This window comes from Terrapene carolina, unplaced genomic scaffold (genome assembly GCF_002925995.2).
Source record: "Terrapene carolina triunguis isolate 2854851 unplaced genomic scaffold, T_m_triunguis-2.0 Scaffold192, whole genome shotgun sequence".
Lineage (NCBI taxonomy): Eukaryota > Metazoa > Chordata > Testudines > Emydidae > Terrapene > Terrapene triunguis.
In genome coordinates, this window is record NW_020664543.1 from 24,216,419 (window position 1) to 24,237,661 (window position 21,243).

Sequence of the window (21,243 nt, forward strand, 5' to 3'; positions counted from 1 at the left end):
CTCCTAACAACTGCTTTGCCAGTGACTCACTTTGTGATGTTAGCCAGGTCATTTAACCTGACTGGACCTTAGTTACCTACTGGGAACATGTGTATAAGTCTTGTTAAAAAAATAAAACATCCTCCCAATTTCTACAATGCTCATCTCCACCTGTAGCAGAGCTAGTGCAAGATTCAGAGCCTGATTCTCCATGGCCTTATATCCCATATAAATCTTTACAACTGTGCAACGTGGGTGTAAAATGCTATCCCCCTGCTCCATGGATATTACAAACCCATGATGCCCAGGGGACATGACATATAAATTGGGATCTACCAAATTCACAGTCCATTTTGGTCAATTTCATGGTCATAGGACTTTAAAAATCATAAATTTCATGATTTCAGATATTTCAATCTGAAATGTCATGGTGTTGTAACTGTAGGAGTCCTGACCCAAAAGGGTGTTGTGGAGGGTTGTTACAAGGTTATTGTAGGGGTGTCGTGCCTACTGCCACCCTTACTTCTGTGCTGCTGCTGCTGGCAGTACTCCCTTCAGAGCTGGGTGGCTGGCCAGCAGCTGCCACTCTCTGACCACCCAACTCTGAAGGCAGTGCCAAAGTAAGGTTGGTAACACCATGACCCCCTTACAATAACTGTGTGACTCCCCCATGACCCCCTTTTGGGTCAGGACCCCCAGTGTGAGAAACACCAGTCTCTGTATAGTATAGGGTAAAAGTACACAAAAGACCAGATTTCACGGCCGTGATTTTGGTAGGGCCCTGCCTATAAAGTATGAGGCCATGGGGAATGAATCTTCTGGACCTTTTCTAAGCATCCTCCCCTCTCTCTCACCATTCTCTTCCTCCTTCTCTCCAACAGAGGACAGATTGCTTGTGTACAGCTCTCGGGATAGCACTTCAGTTCCACTATACACTGTGTTTCTCTTTGTTATGATCCTCTCCAGTGTCCTCTGAGTGTCCTTAAAGCTGCTGATTTCTTTTGCATCTTAAGAAAATATTTTAAAGGTGTTTGAGATAGTTTTCAATGGGGGGAGAGGTCAACTTTTGGTACAGGCACAATGTCAATGACCTAGTCAGAGCAAATTCTGAGGAGGGGACTGGATGGCTCCTGGGGATGGAAACAGGATACAAACCCTCTCACCTCTAAGTATCTGCCTTGGTCACAGTCGTGATTGCTGTGCAATGGCCTGTATGGACACAGTTGGGGATTCAATTCACATTCCCCAAGGGCAGATTTCTCCAGTACAAAACCATAGTTGGGGCCCTTCTTAAATCTCAGAGGGCAAGTCAAGCACAGAAGGGCACCGCATTCCAGTGTCACATCACACATAAACACCACCCCCGCCCTTGCCCTGCCCCTCTCTCACCAGGATGACACAAACTGATGGGTGGAGGTGGGGAAGCTTGAATTGTTGCTGCTGCCCATGTCACACCTATTCTGAGGCCATCGGTATCCCGAGCTGTCAATCCAGCATTTCCACTGGCACTAAGGGCTCTCTCACTATGATGGATAAATCCAGTAATACAGGTTGGCTTGGGAAGGCTCCCACTAGACCAGTAACGACATTGGCTCCTGTCAGAACAGAAATCCACAGGGTCAATAATGGTTTGCAATGAAAGGAGTTTAGTGCTGGCGAACCCCCAGCAGGTGCCCTCACAGAACAAGGTGAGGAGCAATCTGAGTTTCTCCCAGCAGCCCCCCCCCCCCAGCTGCACCATGACTAGGAGAAGCCCATAGCACAGTCCCCACCTCCACTCAACCCATGGGCTTCCAGCTGAGGTTGCCAACACATTGCGGTGAGGGGGCCTGCCCATCGGGAAGCAAACCAGCAAAGGGCGGAGGGTCCCACCCAGCCCCAATGGGGAATGACCTCCAGTGACTGGTAACTGTCAGCCACCCATCCCCTCACAGCTTCCTGTCAGCGCTGTGCTCACAGCCTCCCTGCTCTGGTTGGCTGGGCACGGGTGTGCAAGACCCTGTCCTGTGCAGCGTGGCTGGGTCCCGGGATAGTCTCTCCAGTCCAGGCGGTCACTGCGGGCTCCCGCCCAGCCCCGGCCGCACCTCCCATGCCCAGATGGTCAGGGCAGACCCCGGGTGCGCGTGGATGTCTCTCCCCACCTGCCCTCTCCAGCCTTCCCAGCGCTGCACAGCCCGGACCCCGGGACAACCCCTCGGGCCAGGCAGCCCCAGCCGCGCACCGGGAGCCTGTGGCTGCCCTGACACCGCTCTGCCGGGACGGGTGCCGCTCGCCCGCCTCCGCCCCCGGGGGGAGCCCACTGCCCGGGCAGGGGACCCCGGGGGCGCGCGCTGCCCCGGCCCGGCCGCCGCACCTGGGCCCATGTTTATTAAGCAGTGTGCCGGTGACGCGGGCCCGGAGTGATGTCAGGAGCGAGCCTGGCAGCGGTGGGCGGACCTAAGGCTGGGCGCTCGGCTCCGCTCCCGCCTGTAGCGCAGGCAGCCGCCCGCTCCCCCCGCCACTCGCCGCCGAGCCGAGCCCGCTGCAGTCCTCTCCGGGCGGCATGGTAAGCGGGGCGCAGGCTCTGCCCGGGCGGGCTGCAGGGGGGCCGGGGGAGCCGAGCCTGCCTCCGCGGCTGACGGGGCAATGCGGAGCGCCCGGGGGCGGCGAGCCAGGGGATCCCCCGGTCGGGCATCCTCCACCCTGCGCTGCCGAGCCCAGCGCCTCAGGCACCGGTTTCTGCCGCCTCCCCCTGCCCCTAACCACCCGCAGCTACCGCTAACTACCCCGTCTCCCTGCCCTGCCTCCCCCCGCCTTCTGCCCCAGCTCACCCTCCCCTACCCACCACAGCACCCTCGTGCCCCGCACACCCCGCCTGCCTTTGGCCCCGGCTCCTGCCTCCCCCAGTCTCTGCACCCAGCAGCTCCCCCTGCATCTAGCGCCCCTCTGCCCCGTCTGCTCCCCTTCCGCTCTGACTCCCCCCATCCCGCAAACCCCTCTCCTTAGTGCGGAGTCCTCCCTGGGGCAGGGCTGGGTCCCCACATCCCCTGGGTGCCCGGTGGTGCAGCTCCTGTTCCCTGCCCTCTTTCCCCCTTGTAGCTTCCCAGATCCTCAACCGGCTCCCCTGGTCCCCGGCTCCCCAACTCCCCCCCGGACCCGCAGATCCCGCTCTCTGACCATCCCCTCTCTGCCCCCCGCACTCCCCAGGCTCTGACTTTCCACCTCCCCCGGTCTGACCCCCCGTCTCTGACCCCCCTCTTGCGTCTCTCCCCAGCCCGTGGCCCGAGGAGCAGCGGCCGGGACTGGACGCGCCGATCTCCGCGGAGCAGCCGGCCAGGGCTCCGGTCAGCGCCTCTCGCTTCCTGTCGGGATGAAGGGGCTTCTCCAGAGCGGGGCGTCAGAGCCTGGCGCCCGCCCGTGAAGCGCCGAGGCCGGGCGGCGGCACCTGCTGTGCCCGGGGCCCCCCATGGGGCGGCGGCGCCGGGGCCCCTGATCGCTCAGCCCGCTCCGCCCGCCGACCGGCCCGCGCCGCCCAGCTCCCAGCCATGGGCCGCCTGCCGCTGCTGCTGCTGGCCCTGCAGCTGCTGGCCCTGCTGCTGGCCGCGCCCGCCGCCGGGCCCCCTCGGGCCAAGGGCAACCGGACGCAGGGCGCGGCCCGCCGGCCGCCCCGCCCGCCCAAGGAGCTGAACCAGACGCTGGCCGGGCCCGGGGCGGCCGCAGCGCCCGGGGCGGTGAGCGGGGGCGGCGGCGGGACGGCCCCGGGCCCGGCGTACGAGACGTGCTGGGGCTACTACGACGTGAGCGGGCAGTGGGACAAGGAGTTCGAGTGCAACAACAGCCAGAGCGGGTTCCGCTACTGCTGCGGCACCTGCTACTACCGCTTCTGCTGCAACAAGCGCGCCGAGAAGCTCGACCAGGGCCAGTGCCGCAACTACCAGAGCCCCGGCTGGATCACCACGCCCGGCCTGCGCCCCGCGCCGCCCGACGGCAACCAGCCCGACAAGTACGACCCGGCCAAGGACAGCACCAACGCCACGGTCTACATCTCCTGCGGCGCCGTGGCCTTCGTGCTGGTGGCCGGCGTCTTCGCCAAGGTGGCCTACGACAAGGCGCGGCGCCCGCCCCGGGAGATGAACATCCACAGGTGAGAGCTCCGTCTGGGACATCCCTCAATCCCCCCCGCAGCCCGCCCCGTCCAGGACACCCCCAGTCCCCACATAGCCCGCCCCGGGAGATGAATATCCATCCACAGGGGAGAGCCCTCCTCCCGCCCTGTTGGGGACACCCTCTGCCCCCTTCTCCCCCCAGCCTGCCTTCTATGGAATACCCCCAGTCCCCATACAGTCTGCCCCCCGGAGATGAACATCTGCCGCTGAGAGCTCTCCGGGACATCCCCTCCCACGCTGGGACATCCCTCTGGGACACCCTCTGGCACCCATGCAGCCCACCCTGGGAAATGAACATCCACAGGTGAGATCCCATCTGGGATACCCCACCTGCCCCTTCAGTACAGTGCCACACAGCCCACCCTGGGTGATGAACATCCAGAGGTGAGACCCTTATGGGACACTCCCCTAACCCCCCAAACAGCCAGCCCCCCTCTGGGACAGCCCCCAACCTCCAACACAGTTCATCCCCTCTAGGACACCCTGTAGCTCCCCACAGAGTCCACCCTGGGAGATGATCATCCACAAGGGAGCGCCCTCCCTCACAGCCTGGCTCCTCCAGGATGCCCTCCTCTGGGACACCCCTAATTCACACACACAGCCTGCTTCCTCCAGGACACCCCTCCCACAACCTCACCCTGGAGATGCTCGTCCACAGTTCAGAACCCCCTCACCAGCTATATGGGGAACCCACCCCAACCCTCCCTCCACAAAGCGTACCCCAGAGATGATCAACCAGAGGTGAGACCCCAGGCCAAAGGAACCTCTCCTCTTTGCCCCCTCCAGGATACCCTCCAGCTGGGATACACTTACCCTAAGCCCCCCAACCTGCCCTGAGGTTGAACATCTGCAGCTCAGAGACACCTCCCCCCTTCCCACTGATACACACACCCTCACCTGCCCCCACCAGGACACCCTGCCCTCTCTGGTGAATGAACATGCGCAGGTGAGAGAGGCAGTGAGACAGCCATGGGGATGGGGAGACCTCCTACTCCCCACCTCCCACCCTTCCATGTGCCCCAGCAGATGAACGCACTCAGGTGTGGGGCACTCTTCGTCCTTCGAGGGACCCACAGCCCCGCACCCTAGGGCACTCTCTTCTCTGCTGCCACTCATCCCACTCCCCTCTGCTTGTCATTCAGCACCCGGGCTGCTGGACAGTTCCCCCCACAGGCCCCTGGCTGCAAAGTCCAGTGCCCTGGCCCCTGCACACAGGCTCAGCCTCTCCTGTCCTCTCCACCCTGCAGGTCTCTCCAAAGCTCCAACCTTTGAAGAGCTGTCTTCTCTCCCTCTGGCCCTCTCCCTGTGCCTTTCTCTGCACCTTCTCACCCCCACGTTCTAGGGTACACTAGGCTCCAAACAACTAAGCCCAAATTCTCTGGCTGGGCCACTGAAAAATTCTCCCCTTGGCCCCTACACTGTCCCGAGCCTGCTGTCAGGTACACTGTCAGGACATTAAAGTGAGAAGTTACAAAAGCAACAAGTGGCCTGTTCCCACTTTGCCTCTTAGCAAATGCCCATGACAGAGATGCCAAAATAGCATGTGGGGGCAAACAATGTCAGGGTATTTTCCAAATAACTCAAGCTACAGGTCCTGTCCTGTGTGTGTGTGTGTGGGGGGGGATGTTAGGGAGGTATCTTAGTGTAATTTTTATTTTAAAATATGACATGCTTAATGCTTTTAATAGAGAAACTGTAGGAGACAAATTTAATACGTTGGGGTGGTGCTTAATATAAGTCCACTTGGAAATATAAAGGTCAGATTTCCATGTCACTTTTCCTTATGGAATGTCCCTAGCTGATTTCAATTTCTGGTGAGCTAGTACCTTAGAATGTTGTCTAGTGCTAGAATGTTGCGTGTTCCTAGAGTTCCCAAATATAAACTTGAAAACAATGGGACACTACTTCTGAAAAATGCATTGGAACACACTCTCATGGGAAGAAGCAAGTGTCTTTGGCAGATAATGCTTAATTTCAATCATCTTAATTAAAAATTCATTTACTGTGTTTATCAAAAAACCCTGACCACATTTTAAACGTTGAAATAAAAATGTGAACCACATAGTTTGGGGAGTGGAAATTTTAGCTTCTTACGCAGAGAAAAAAAAGTAAAGCGGCACAAAGAGGAGTTCTGTATTTGATAGGAGTTTAAAATAAAATATATCTTCTGTCTCTAACTGCCTCTCATATATAAATTCTGAGATCCAAATTCTCAGCTGGCGTACATTGCTATAGCTCCAGTGAAGTCAACAGAGCTATCCTGATTCACACCTGCTGAGGAGCCCCCAACCAAAAACTTGTCTGCTGAAAGGAAAAGCTTTGCATTATTAAGTAAGTTGCAGTGTCTGAATTTGAGCACAGATCCTTTGGTTCTAATTGTTGAACTTTGGTCATTTGTGTCTGTACAATACAGGGTTCCAAAAGCAGTCGCATCAGGAATAGATTCTTGTACTGTATATTTGTTTCTAGGAGGACTAGATTATCAACTGCAGTAAATTGCATAGCTCCACTGGCTTCAGCACAGCTATGCCCGTTTATGCCAGCTAAAGCAATCTGTAATTTATAAGTGTAGGGCATGATCCAACTCCCATTAATGAGTCCCCTTTACTTTAGGGGATGTGGACTTGGGCCCCAATAATGGTCTATCTTCCCACTAACTGGAGGTGTTTTGAAATCCAACGCTTCCCCTGATGTTATTTTTGCTTGTGTACTCCTGTACCCATTGGAATAATAGGCAGTGTTGCTAGACTTGTCTAAGTTATTCTTGTCATTTCCATTCCTTTGATGCCTCCTTTGCTTTATTTAGATAAGTACTGGTAAAAATGAATCACCTGCGTGTGGATGAGGGGTATGAATGGCAGATTGAGTGCTTGAAAAGCTTGATTTCCAGTGCATTTTAAAGAACTGTTTGACTTTTATTATTATAATGTGGTAGCTGATAAAGATTATACCTCTCATAGATGTTTAACCTAAATTTGATCAACATGGCACACAGGTTTAAATATTATGAAGCATATCTCCAACTGATAGGGGGATGCATGGTCTATGGAATTTTGCTGTTTGCATCCTAAACATAATGTAAATTTATAGAATAGAACTGTGCACCTTTTGTCCCTGAGAACTACAGCTGAATGATGGGAATAGTGAGGAAAAAACAGTGTAGTCAGGTATATACATACATTTGGGGCCATGTCAATCTGAGTTGTGTTTAACATCTGGAATAATGCACTGGACAGATGTCAGTTTACATTAAATATTAGGGTGTGCATCCCACCAAAATCTTCCAAGTGAGGTGAATGACAGTTTACACAGAAATCAGAACATTCCCAGAAATAGCTCAAGATGGGCCCAATTCTGCCCCACTGAAGTCAATGACAAGATTCCCATTGACTTCAACAGGAGCAGGATCAAACCCTAAAATACAATTTGCAATGAAAAGCTACAGAGGGTGGTTTAACAGAGCAGTGTGCAGATGCCATGTGAGAACTGAGAAAGTTTGCAGCTGTCTTTTCCAGCAGCAGCAGCATTAGCCCATTTAGAAGAAGCTTTTCCGTAGCTAACAGGCTCATGTGTGGCTTTGGATAGAATGGCTGGTTTATGCATGCATCACTACCATAGGAAACAAGTGGCTGACTCTTCATTGGGCTATATGCATGTGCATCTCACAACTGAAAATTTGATCTTGGTTTTCTTTTAAGACCCCAGGATGATACCTGTAAAGTAATTAGTGGTGCCTCTGTGGTTTTCAAATAAGCAAGCACAATGACAATATTATGGTTGATTTGTAAAAATAACATGTCTGGATAAGCAGAAGCTAAAATACACCCAAAACTGTGGAAGCAGTTGGACTATTTCAAATGAGTTGACTTTTAGAATTTTTAAAAAATCTTTCTGCCTAACCATGAACAACTGACTCGTGGCTTGGTCTCACCTCACCACTCTGGAGTTATGCAGTCATCACTAATGCATGGTGTGCTCTAGATATAAACTGCTGCTGATTTCTAACATTTTTGTCTAACCAGTGTTTTCTCTTCGATTTCCCTGCAAACACATGTGCGGGGATGATGGCAATTTCTTTCTGCATGGGCATTTTTAAATTACATATGGCCGTGTCTTCATTTAAATGAAGAGAGCCAGTTACAGAATCCTTGATGACAACAAAATAGGAAGCTCAGTTGTTTTTAAAAGCCAGAATCTGTTTCTGGAGCATATATGGATGACCCAGAAACTCCTCTTCTGGGAGTCATGACCCCAAATCCCCATGTTGCAGTACATAAATAATTCAATACTAGTAGTATTGCCCCATGACTCCTATTTAGCGTTCAGCAGAACTAACTGCTCCACTCATTGCTTCAGGGACAGTGCGAAAACTCTTTATATTTCTGTGGCCAGATCTGAGAAATTTACCAGACTGGTATCCTGAGGACTAAAGCACCTCCTCCACTAGCCAGAGCCGGATAAGAAAGACAAGGGTGGTTATGGTTGCACTGGGGTACCAGCAAGGTCCATACCTTGATAAGAAGCTCAGATCTGCTCTCCCTGCCTCCCCCAACTGCTGAGAAAAAGGGAGACTGCTTGGACTCTACCAGGGTGCTAGCCCTGGATCCTGCTTGGAGGCTCCATCTTTCACATCCACCTCTGGCTACTACATGTCTGATAAATTTGAAGCTCTATTCCATTCTAGCTGCACACATTGAATAGTAACTCAAGAGCCTGCTGCTACTGGGAGAGCATAGGGTTGCCACTACTCTACCCATCTTCCATGTCATCTTTGCTGGTACGAGGAGGGAAGAGGAGAGATGTTTCTGCTACTCTACCTCTCCCCACCTCTGGTTTTTACATCCTCCTTTCCATTGATAAATCCAGTGGCTGTTTTTATAGCTGCTCATTGCTGTCCCAAGTAGCAGCAGCAGTAACCGCAGTGAAATGAACCACTCTCTTGTCAATTTAACTCGTCTGCTTTGAGGCAAAGCTCTGAGCAACATCAGAGGCACTGGAGCTTTCTGTCTGCAGATTCAGGAAGATTGCACTGTATCATATCAGAGTTGGTTCACATTTGGAAGGTTTTCTTCATGAGTAAATGATGGGTTAGAGAATTCTCCTAATTCTTACATCCTGCTTGATGGCTTAAGCCTCCACGCTTGTCAGGGAAACCACTAGTGCGTAGGCAGATGGATTTTTCAAGGCGTGTAGCTAATCAATAGGTGAGATGGGTAAAAGTATTCACAGGGTTGGTTTTGCAAAACCCAAGCCAGGACTGGTTCAGATCCAATGTCCAGTTATCTGTACCCTGACAGTTGAAGGACACAGGTTTTGTATATGTTTCTTTAGTCAACATCAGGGGAGCAGCACGTCAAGCCAGGCACCTCCCCGGAGCAGTGAAAGAGAGTTAAGAACACACATCTTTTCAGGTGGATTTTCCAGCTGATTTTATTTCTCTGTCACTTCTGCTCTTTTCTTCCTCTTTCCGCTCAGTTCTTTTTATGCTCTGCTCATCCCACATTCTCCTCTGCTGTGTCTCATTTATCTGACTCACCCGACTGTCTCTTATGCACACTCTGTCCTGCATCCTACTAACTGTTTCTCACTGATGGTGCCTGGTTCCCTTCTTCTCCAAAAGGTCCTACTGCCCTCGCTACACTTAGTCCAGTCCTCTCATTCTCCAACTGCCTATTCAGAATTGCCTATTCCCAGCTGCTCACTCCAAAGCCCCACCCTTAAAGGAACATTATGGTTTCAGTATCCCATCCTTTTTCTGAAGAAAATGGTATCTCAACCAGAAATCACTGCTTAACTAGCAAAGAAAGGTAAAGTTTGTCACTCAATGTGAACCCTGTTACATTTCACCTTAGTAAATATAACTTTCCTCTCTCACACTTGCACAGTAATAGATGACATGAAGCTTTAGGCCTAATTTTGATCTCCAGGAAAGTCAGTGGAATTAAGTGTTGTGTAAAAAAAAAAAAAAAACCACTTGAAATCAGAATCAGGCCCCATATGTGTGTGTTTGTGCATGTGTCCATGTATGAGTAGTTTTTCATTCTGCATCCAGGAGACTTTAAACAGCCACCCACAATCTCTGGTCACAATTTGCACAGTCCAATGACTACTGTTTGCCATGGTTTCTCCTCTGCTGCTGCATTTTGAAGAATCAGGCTCTGCTTCCATAGTGGAAGTTGGTTAACTGCAGCCTCCCTTCCTGAGGTTCTCCCAGATGTAGCATCATTTTCTGTAGTCATTCTCAAAGGCCAAGTTCCTGACTCCAGTATAATTCATAACCCTGATGCCACTTTGGTTTCTTCAGTGATAAACCTGTATGAGGGCTTTGAATGTGCTGTTTCTCCTGTTCTTGACTGCTATATAAGCCTTTGAATCCAATTTAGTTCATAAATTACCTGCTTTCTAATTACCATTCTCTACTGCTAATAGCTGATCACCAGATAACAATGGATTCAAGTTCAGCTTTGGTTTCCAATCATGATGTTTCCTCTGGTATACTGGACTCCTCAAGTTCTTAACTACTAATTGATCTCTGACCCTTTGAAGACCAGAAGCCTTTAAAAATATCTTTTCTAATTCTGGGTGACTTTTGAATCTTCTCTTAGCTATCATGGCAGCATAAGAAAGAGTTTTCTTTTGAATAAGCCTAGTTTTCTTTGCCATGATAGGTCCTATTTTCACACCCCTATGTTGTGTACACAAAACATCCAAGCAGATATTTGTGCAAACATATGTTCATCCATGCAAATACCTTCTGAGTCATGGAGCTGCATATTTTGCATGCACAGTTACTATTATGCCCTAGCAGGTCTACTGTACGAGCATAGTATAGACACCTGTCTTCTGAACATTCAATCAGGTATGTGCTTAGGTCCAGATCCACAAAGGTATTTAGGCTCCTAACCTCCATTGGTTTCAGTGGAGGTAAGGAGCCTAAATACCTTTGTGGATCTGGGCCAAAGTGTAATTCATGCAGTTTTCATAACCCTGAAGTTCCTTGGAAAGTCTCCTATTCCCTTTCTCCTCCTCCTCCTCCTCTTGGTTTATCTCTTGTACTTAGTTGCTCTTCTGTGGAGGGACACTGTTTTTCAGTTGCTTTGAGTATCTTTTCTAGACATCTGTCACTTCCTTCAGCCATGCCACCTTGTGCGGTGTTCCTTTTGCCTCTCCTGAGCTAGGTAGGGATCTGGTGGGTTAATATTGTGACAGGTGTATTCCAAGGAAAAGGTAGGTACTGCACGAAGTAGTGTTGCTGATACAGTAGGTGGCAGTGTTCTCTCTGACTCAGCACACACATACTACTCCAGAATGCTGCTAGGGAACAGTGCTGCTGGAGGCACTATTTTGCTGATGAGATGCAAATCCAAAGTCTTATGGCCATCTGTGGTCATTAAGTAGCCCGGGGCATTTTTCTGTGAGAGAGAGGCTATTAGCCCTGGTATCCTGGCCATGTTCCATCCAAAGTAATTGCACTCTGCTGACAAACTCCACCAATAGTTTCAATTTTCACTTCCTTTCTTAAATTGTTATATAATGGTGTTGGTCACTGTTACACAGCTGTTTGTGTTCCACCCCAGGGCTAGTAGCATTTTAGTTGAGAGTTTAGTTGTCCTTACCTACTTCACAGTGGTCTCTGGAGGCTTCCTGTACTACTTACTATGTATAACACACTTTGAGCTCCTTGGATTGAAGGTGCTATATGTGTTGGCAATATGTCTTGCTCTGCACAGTCGTGCCAGATAGCAGCAGCTGTCCTCATATGAGGAGTGTTTTCCTACCACTGTCCAGTGTAGTCATGAACAAGCCTGGTCTGTGATGATCTCACAGAGACTCTCTTCATTTCTTTGTTGATTTGCCAGTTTAACTCATTTGCATGTTCACTGCTTCATAATATACAAGAATATTAGTTAGCTATAACCTTACCTAAATGCTTTGTTCTGAGCTCTACCACACCAGTGTAAATTGTGAGTCACTTCCAAATCACATTGGTGTAAAACCAGGGTAAATGAGATCAGGATCTGGCCCTTAGAGGGCCTAAAGTTAAGATTTCATTGGGATTTATACTTAAAGCAGGGCTAAAATTCTGGAGTTTCACAGTAAATGATTGAATTTGGCAAAGTGACTGTTCAAAGGACAATTGAATTTCCCATGTAAGTTTTTCAAAGAAAAATATTTACTAACTTTTGCATTGGAAATAGTGAAAACTTCTCCCTTTTGAGAATATTTTCACTTTCCTCTAGCTAAACAACTACAGAACCCACAGACTTCATACACGTGCTCACACATTAACAACATCTCAAACGTAGTCCACTTTTTCAATTTCAAATACAACACGCAGAGCTCTTTATGTCATTCAGGAGATCCTAACTGAGCTACACCAAGGAAAGATGAAAAGACTGCTCAGATGGACCAGCTGTTTCTGTTTTCTGATGCTGCAGGGGGCAGCCGTCTCTGGAGCAGAGTGACAGATTGGGGGTCTCTGACAAGGTGGACTCCAGCTTTCCTCCTCTCTGTTCATTTCCATTCGACCCCAGCCCCTGCTGGTAACCAGGGCTAATGGAGGAAGCATGCAGAAGGGGGATTGGAGTCCAAGTTGTCAGCGATTCACAGCTCGGCTATGGAGGCAGCTGCTCTCTCTGACCAGTCTCCTGTGTTCATTAGTGGGGGCCTCAGTCTGATACAGTGCCCTCAGGAAGCCTGTTGGACTGGGACTCAGCTACCAGGCTTAAAAGGGGTGAGAGAGGGACCTATGTGGTGAGAGCATGGTCAAGGGGAGATTCAGTTCATGTGTGAAATGAGTAGGGTGGGAGAAGTACAGAGGTCAGAGTGGAGTTGGGAAACAGGTCTAGAGAGAAGGGCAAAGCTGGAAGATCCTGGGCCACCTCCATTGCTGTAGAGCCTGGGTCCCTGGCTCCAATGGGCAGCCAAGTGCCATAACCTCTCATAACCATTGCAGAGAGATGGTTCATTTTTATGCTGGTTTGTTGTGATCCATGAAAACGAACAATCATAAAATTGAACGCTAAACATTATAGAGGGCATCTCCCAGCCATCATTGGCAATCTGATCCCATAGGTCACTTCTGCCGTACACCAGTACAAATCTGTGTACAGAACTGTGTACTGTGTGATCTCTGAAAGTCCTCCTCTATGGTTCCAATCGAATCACATGATCATATAATCACAAAACATGGTCAAATGGGGTAGAAGGAAGGGAGCTGAGACCAAGAAAGGGAGCTGATGAGAGGAGTGTAGATGTGGTGTTGAATGACTGATTTGCTCATCCCCTTGCTTTTCATGATGTGCACTGGTGAGCCATGAAGTCTGGCAGCCTTAGCACTAAGCTAGCAGAGCTTGCTGTGTGGGAATGTATGCACCAGAGTATGATATAGGCCAAATTCTGCTCAGCTGAGGGCAGCACGTGGCCTTCGCATTTGAAATTTCCCATGACACCCTGATGGTCTGGAGATGGATGACAAATCAATCTAGGACTAATATATGAGCATCATCCAAATGACTTCCTCCTTGGTCATGCTTCCCACTGTCTCCGGAGTGGGCCATCCTCTCCAGGGGGCTGCCCTGTTGTCTGTGAATGGTCTCAGAGGCAGCTAGGCTGTCAATCTTCATAACAAATCAAGTAAGTGTAGGGGATCTTAAGCTCCCTTGGGGTGAAATCCTGGCCCCATTGAAGTCCCTGGGAGTTTGACTCCTGTGGTTTTTTTCCCTTTAGCTCAGCCATGCACTGCTCATTCAATATTTATTTCACTCTTCCCCGAGCTCTTAGCTGTTCCTTCTCGGTCTCCCCAGATGTTCTTTGAACCCGGGACAGGTGTGCTCTGAAGCTCCCCCTGTCTGTAACTGAAGAAGCCAGCCCCTGAAGGGTGTGGGAATCTAATCAGGTAGTGGAGGTGAAAGAATGTCCATGGCAGTGCAGCCTGAACAGCAAGTGACAGAAACAAGATCTCTCACCAGCATTTAGAAAAATATTCGCTCTTCTTCAGTGTGAGCCAAATCCTGACCCTATTGAACCATTGGCAAAACTCCCATTGATATGTGGCCTGTCTGAAATGCATTCGCTGCAGGGCAGCAGACAGCTGGCCAACTGGCATTATGCAGTTCCCTGCACAATAGCAGGAGGGAGGGCCTGGGATGCCTACGCAAACCCAAGGAGAGACAAAGGCTCATTAGTGTCCATGGCAAGCAGAGAGGACATCGGTTCTGAAGAGCTCTCATCTGAAGGAGCCATGCAGAGGAAGGTCTCTGGGGTTCCTCGGGTCTGGCTCTGCTCTCAGTCTGCAGGAACTTCACTGAAATCACTGCTTCAGTCAGGCCTGTAGTACCTACAGACTGTGTGGAGGAGGAAGGGCTCCTATGACTCTGCCGAGTTTCAAGCCATGGAGCCAGATCCTCGGGTGGTATAAATTTGTGTTGCTGCTGATGTCAGTGTTGCTATGCTGACATACAGTCTCCCTAACTGGCCCACCGAGCAGCCCCACCCCCAAACACATGCAGTGAGCTAAGGATCCACTCCGCCTCTTGCGTGGATTTCACCCCCGTGCTCTTTCTGTTGTCATGTTTGAGTCAGTTTCTTCTCTTCCAGCCTCTGTGCCTTGTATTTTCCTTTTGTTCTGTTTTTCTCTTCCTTCAGCTCAGGGCACTTCCTCTCCGTGGTTCTCGCCTTCCCCTGCCTCAGTTGACACTTTAGCACTGTCTGTTCCTTGCTTTTCTCCTCCTCAGGGGATGCTGCAGGGTCATTATAGTTTTTCCACTTCACTGCTCTCCTGCGCATTCCCACCCTACTTGGGATTGGGCAGTTCCGACATCCTTTCCTTTTCCTTCTTAAAGGGACAGGCTCCAGCAGCCATAGTCATCTTTGTTCACCCCCTCCCCCCCCCGACACCGGGTTTCCTTCCAAAGAAGCTGTCAGCTACACCAGTCTAAATCAAAAGTAACTCCAGTGACTTGGGTGCTCTTGTCCTTATTCTGGAATTATGCTGGTGTAACTGACAGAAGGATCTAACCTGCGCTTTCTTTAAGGAATTTGGAGAATTCTGTACTAGACCTACCAGTACTAGGTTTGGATCCTGCTCTTGGTTACACCAGTGTAAATCCAGAATCATTCTCTTGATGACAGTGGAGTCAGGCTGGATTTACATGGGGGTAGCTGAGAGCAGAATTTGGTCCCTAATGATCTCACTTCAATCGAGTGCTAATAAAAGCTGTATCATAGACCATCCTCTCAGGATATGATTGTGCAGTTACGCAACTCTGACTATCCCATCTGCTGCACTAAAGGTAAATCATCCTGCTGAGCAAGACTACTTGTTCTGATATCAGACGGCATTGGCATGAAAAGCCTTTTACGATGCTTCATACCCCGATTCTGCATCCCTCGCTCAGATGAGAAGGATGCATTTGATTGTAGTGGGACTAATCACATGATAAGGGCAGTAAGAGCAAGTATTTACAGCTCCTTCCATTACCCTTCTTGTAGCTTTTACAGTGGGAAAGTATACAGCTAAAATAGAGCTATTTACATGGTGCCAAATTCATCCTCAGTCTGACTGCACTAGAGATACAACAGGGAGAAGCTTAGCCCATGGTGCGGTTTATGAGGAATAATTTTGATCACACACAACATTACAGATGAATTAAAAAGCAACTAATCAGCACATCCAGAGGTTGTACTTGTAGCTCTGCCTATTTAATTCTGGTTTGATGGTATCAGGAGCTTTCCCTCATCCTCCCAGGAGGTAAGGAAGAGCAATGAGTGCTAAACACTTAGAGCAGCCCGTTTTGTATGGAGCGGGCTCTTTTTGGCAGGTTGCTTTTTCATTCATGTTTATCTAAGATCATTTTAGTCCCAATACGCTTCAGGTCCCAGGTGTCTTCCGACGGTTGTGTTCAGCTTCTCTAACATAGACTTTGAAGGTGCAACCAAATGAAAAGAAGACCTCCTTTCCCTGACTGGAATTTCCAGTTTCTTCATTTCTTTTCAGTGTAACAGCCTCCGTTTTTCTACCCTGAGGCTGGCTGCATTGTACTGTACAGGTTTCCCCCGTTTTGCTGCGACTGTTTTGCACATTCACTGTTACCTTCAGGATGGAAACTAATAAAGGATTACAGCTGAATGCTCTTCCTCGCATAGCATGTGAGTTTGCTTTATACTTAGAATCAGGATTAGGGATTTCAGCTCCTGGTTGGAGCCGAGGAGTAGCTACGCATGGCTTTCTTGGAAACGATTCACACACCAGACTAGATTCCCAACACGTGGCTTAGCGCTCACCCAGGGGAGCTGACGTAGTCTTCTGGTTCAGGTAGACAGTGACTGAGAGGGTCAGGCGCTTCTTACTGACTCAGATCCCTTTGGAGAATATTCACTTTAATTGTCTCAATTAGTTTTAAGGAACCAAAGCAAACTCTCCATCTTGGAGGCTGGGCAGCCCCATTCCTAGCGCTCAGTCGAACACCGAATACCAGCTTTGAGTAAGAATAGCACCAGCAACAAGAGTATTGAGAGAAACAACGTGTCCTGTACTGTGATAGGGCATCACCCCTGCCCCCTCCATTGCACCAGCGTGCCCAGATTCTGCTCCCTGCTTGTTGTCTTCTCACACTCTGTGCCTTCTCCCACACGGCCCCCTCTGAGCTCCTCTGCAAGCCCCTCTTCTGCTGTGTCACCTTCAGAGAATCGAGCTGACCTGTATGCACCTTGCCTCCTGGGGTTCATAGGTGCTGGAACTAGAGGTGCTGCCACACCCCCTGGCTTGAAGTAGTAATAACCCAAATACGTGATTACTGCCTTCAGCACCCCACTATAAAAATTGTTCCAGCACCACTGCTGGTGTTTCCCATCTCCTGACCTCTGTCTGTCCTGGGACCATCAGCTCGCTCAGAGCAGGGACCATCCTCCCTGAGTTTTTGGGGAGCGCCTAGCCCAGGGTGGGGGTCACTGCAAATAAATAGCAATAATGTCAAAATCTCTGTGATTGAAAAGCATCTCCTGGCATTTCCAGAGCACAGACGCTTTTCCCTAACCAACCCCTGAATAATTGCTCAGAAACGTGTGCCCGAGGCCCAGTCCTGTGATGCTGGTCGGCGTGGAACAGCCATTGACTTTAGGGGGAGCTCCCCCTGCCCTGGACTTGCAGGATTGGTCCTGAAAGGACAAATCTGGCTCCAGGTCCCCCTGCCCGCCAGCATGCAGGATTGCAAATGCAGTGGGAAGAAATGTTTGCATTGTGCAGCATCAGGGGATCACCAGTGGGAGGAACGAATCCTCCCGTCAGGAAGGACTCGTGCACTAATGTTTAAGGCAGGGCAGGGCCTGGGGCCCTGGCTCCTGTTCCCAGTTCTGTCACTGGCTTGCTGGGTGACCTTGGGCCAGTCACCAAAGGCCATATTGCAATTCATTGTGCATCAGGATTTGGGTGGCCAGTTTGAGTCTCCTCAGACCTGGTTTCGAGAGGCAATGAGCACCCACAACTCAGCGTGCAGTCGATGGCAGCCATCAGGGCCGGCTCCAGGGTTTTTGCCGCCCCAAGCAGCAAAAAGCAAAAAAAAAAAAAAAAAGCTGCGATCGCTATTTGCTCTACCGCTGCCGCTTCAGTCTTCGGCGGCGATTCGGCGGCTGCTCCTTCCCTTTGAGAGGGAGCGAGGGACCTGCCACCGAAGAGCCGGACGTGCCGCCCCTCTCCGTTGGTCGCCCCAAGCACCTGCTTGCGGGGCTGGTGCCTGGAGCCGGCCCTGGCAGCCGTGTGGGCACACAGAGCCTTTGAGAAATCAGGCCGTTGGTGTCTGGAGTTGGGCACTCAAACCGTTAGACACCCAAGATTAAGGGGCACACTTTAAAACATGGGGCTTAAGTGCTCTGGGCCTGATTCTCTTCCCCTGTTCTGGCCTCTTTGCCATGCTCAGGCCCTAACTAGGTTTCCCTTGCCATGGGGAAGCTCTTAGCTGGTGTGATTGGCTCCTATGCTGGCTACTTACAGTTCTAGTGCAGGGGGTGAGGCAGAGTGCACCCCCAGCCGTTGTAAATTGGTGTAACCCCCAGGCTGCTCTAATTCAGGCTAGGGCCAAGAGGATTAGGGAGCTGTAACTGAGTCATGAATGGGTGCCACCCTCCACTGAGCATCTCTCACTCTCCCCTTTCTGTGTCTGTGTCATGCTGCGTGTGTATGCCTACAGCTCCCTGCACAATGGGGACCTAGTCTTGGTGGGGGGGAGGGGGGGCTCTACATGTGATCAGTCATAACCAAACATAGCTGAAAATACTTCCTGTCACAGTGAGGCCTGGTGAGAGGCCCGGGGCTGACCAGCCCTGCTCAGTTAGCCCTGCCCCGCCACACCTGGGCAGGGTGTGGGAGTTAGAAGGAAGAAAGTGCAGCAGGGAGAGGATGACAGGGGAGGGGTGTGGACTGACTGCTCCTTCCTGAGAGCCAGAGCTCTCTGTAGAGGGGAGGGGAGAGTAGGGGAGGGGAGGGAGTCTCTCTTCTGGAAGCCCTGAGGGAGAACAGGCATGGATATTAGATCTCTTTTTGGCAGGGGTCTGGGGAAGAAGCCTCAATAAACCTAGGGCCAGAGGCCAGTGAGAGGGCCAGGGTTTGCTTGGAGCTAAGGAGGAGTGAAGAGGACTGTTCACAGACCCTAAGAGTGGGCTGCAGAGGACACCCAGCATCAAGAGCAGAAGGTGCATGGTGGGCCCTGAGACAGGGGAGAAGAAATTTTTCCAGGCCTCAGTGCAAGGCCTGTGGACACTGGTACCCTGGAAGGGGTGGGACTCAGTGTTTCTTAGCTGGAGGCAAGGGTGAAAGTAATTTAAGGGACTTACCGGTACGCAGGGCCGGGGTCCTGAGCAAGGTGCCGGGGTGGGGCCTTTAAATCCCTGGGCCCTTTAAATTGCCTCCGGAGCCCAAGGGCTCCTGGCCGCCGCCACCTCCCCTGGGCTCCGGCGGCGATTTAAAGGGTCTGAGGCTCCAGCTGCGGTAGCAACGGCTGGGAGCCCTGGGCCCTTTAAATTGCTGCCGGAGCTCCAGGGCTCCCGGCCGCCGTCGCTACCCCAGGCCTCTGGCAGCGGGGCTCTGGTGGTGATTTAAAGGACCCAGGGCTCCGGCCGCTGCCGGGAGCCTAGAACCCTTTTAAATTGTCGGCTTGGGGAAGCTGCCTCCTGCCAGTACAGTTGCTGTGTACCGGCTCTTGCCAGTATGCCGTACCGGACCAGAGCGGCTTACTTTCACCTCTGGCTGGAGGGCTCAATGGAAGGCAGTGGCAGCTGGGTGCAGTTGTGGAAGACCAAGGGGAAACTGAGGCAAAGCTGCTGCAGTGCTCCACTGGGCTGCGAGGGGGTACTCTGGGACATTGAGTTTTGTAGCACTTCCCTTCCTCACAGGGATGTTGTGAACTAAGGTGCTTTGAGAGCCTCAGCTGGGTTCTTTCACAGAAGGAATCAAAGAACCGACCCCATAAAGAGGGACTGAGCCTAGAAGAAGAGCATTTCTTGTACAGTGCAAATTATTCCTGCAATGCATTGTGCACATGTATGGCATAGACTGAAATATTTTCAAAATGGAACAGACTCAGGTTCTAAACTGTGTCTTATATCGGACAATAGATAAGGCGTTCCAGTAAAGACAGCAAATGTGAGCAACACCAATCTTATGAATATGCAATGGAGGAATTTCTTTGTTGGTACCCGAGGTGATTTTAGGCATGTTTCCTCTGTCTGAGAGAATTGAGCCTTTCAAACTCAATCAGCTTTAAAACTCCGCCATCCCTTACAACCAAAACAGTCCTGCCCTTTCTCCTGCCGGTCGGGAGATAGCTGTTGGCTGCACTAAAAAATCAGTGTGTTTCATGCTATAGTTATTCCACCGTGTGTATGATACAGATTAAATATCTTTCGAGTGTTCCTGCTTGCATGGGGAAATCACTAGATGCAATTTAGTGCTACGGTGTTGAATGCAGATATATTTTCCCCACAGAGAACCTTGTTCAATCTTGATGCCATCAGACAAGTCTCTAATGGGGAAGATGCCACAGATAAGCTTGCAGCTCTGATAGCTATAGCCCATGTGAAATATCTCAGCACTAGCCCTAATTCAAAAACCCAACACCACCATGAACCCTTATTGGTCCCCCTGTGGACAGAAAAAGCCAGGATTGAATGAGCAACGAGACTGAACTCCCCTTCGCACCTCCAGGAGGTACCTTCAGGATCAGGGTTGAGGAACATTGGCTTGGGGCTGGGTGGGGGCAGGTCGAGGGAAACCTGCACTCCTGCTTCTCACGTTGCACCTGGCCTGGGGATCCCGTCTGCCCAGTAATCGTTTTTATGAAGGCAGGGCTTTCTGCTACAGGAAGCAATTCAACAGCAATAGCAACGACAGCAAGGGCAGTGATGGAGAGAAAACATAACCTCAGGGCTAAGTGAATTAGTGGAAGCATGTGAAAGATTAAACAATAGCCAAACTCTCCGGTGAACAAATGGAGCTTTGTCCGGTAACGTACCCATGAAAAGACATGTAGCTCTTAAGCCACAAGGTTTTTTGTTGCCTTTGTATTTTTCCTTAACAAATCAAAGCGCCAGAGGGTTCAAATAGAGACTGTAGATGAACAAGTGAAACCTTTGAATGTCAGCCTTGCTGCTTTGTGAACATGTTGTGTCCTCTTTCTGCGTTCCAGGGCTCTGGCAGACATCCTGAGGCAGCAGGGGCCAATCCCAATAGCACACTGTGAAAGAGAGACTATCTCGGCCATAGATACCCCTCCCAAAGAAAACACGCCTGTCCGAACATCCTCCAAAAACCACTACACCCCTGTGCGCACCTCTAAAAGCAACCCAGGTAAGTGTCACTGTTCTGCTTGGTTCTTACCCAGCCCATTGCTCCAATGTCATGTCGAATATGAACAGAAGAGAAGCGGTAAAGTACATTACACTGCTCCACTTATTGGCAACAGCATTGAACGTGCTGGGTAAAAACTGTCTCTAAGAGGCAATCAGATCAGAACTGTATCGCAAGAAGCAGTTGTGATGGTTCTGTAAGTCATCCAGCTGCATTTGCTAAATTAGTTTGTCATGCTATGCAGGTATTTTAGAAATGTCAGAATCAGCAGCAAGTACA

General features: G+C 50.5%; 1 protein-coding gene across 1 annotated transcript in view; it reads left to right on the forward strand.

Annotated features, from left to right (window-relative positions):
• The first annotated feature begins 2,381 nt into the window (after positions 1-2,381).
• Positions 2,382-21,243, forward strand: part of SHISA6 (shisa family member 6) — a 363,781-nt gene continuing 344,919 nt past the window's right edge. The window contains exons 1-4 of the mRNA XM_029912174.1: positions 2,382-2,524; positions 3,233-3,302; positions 3,540-4,102; positions 20,804-20,964. Coding sequence (XP_029768034.1) covers positions 2,382-2,524; positions 3,233-3,302; positions 3,540-4,102; positions 20,804-20,964 — 937 coding nt within the window. The remainder of the gene's footprint in view (positions 2,525-3,232; positions 3,303-3,539; positions 4,103-20,803; positions 20,965-21,243) is intronic.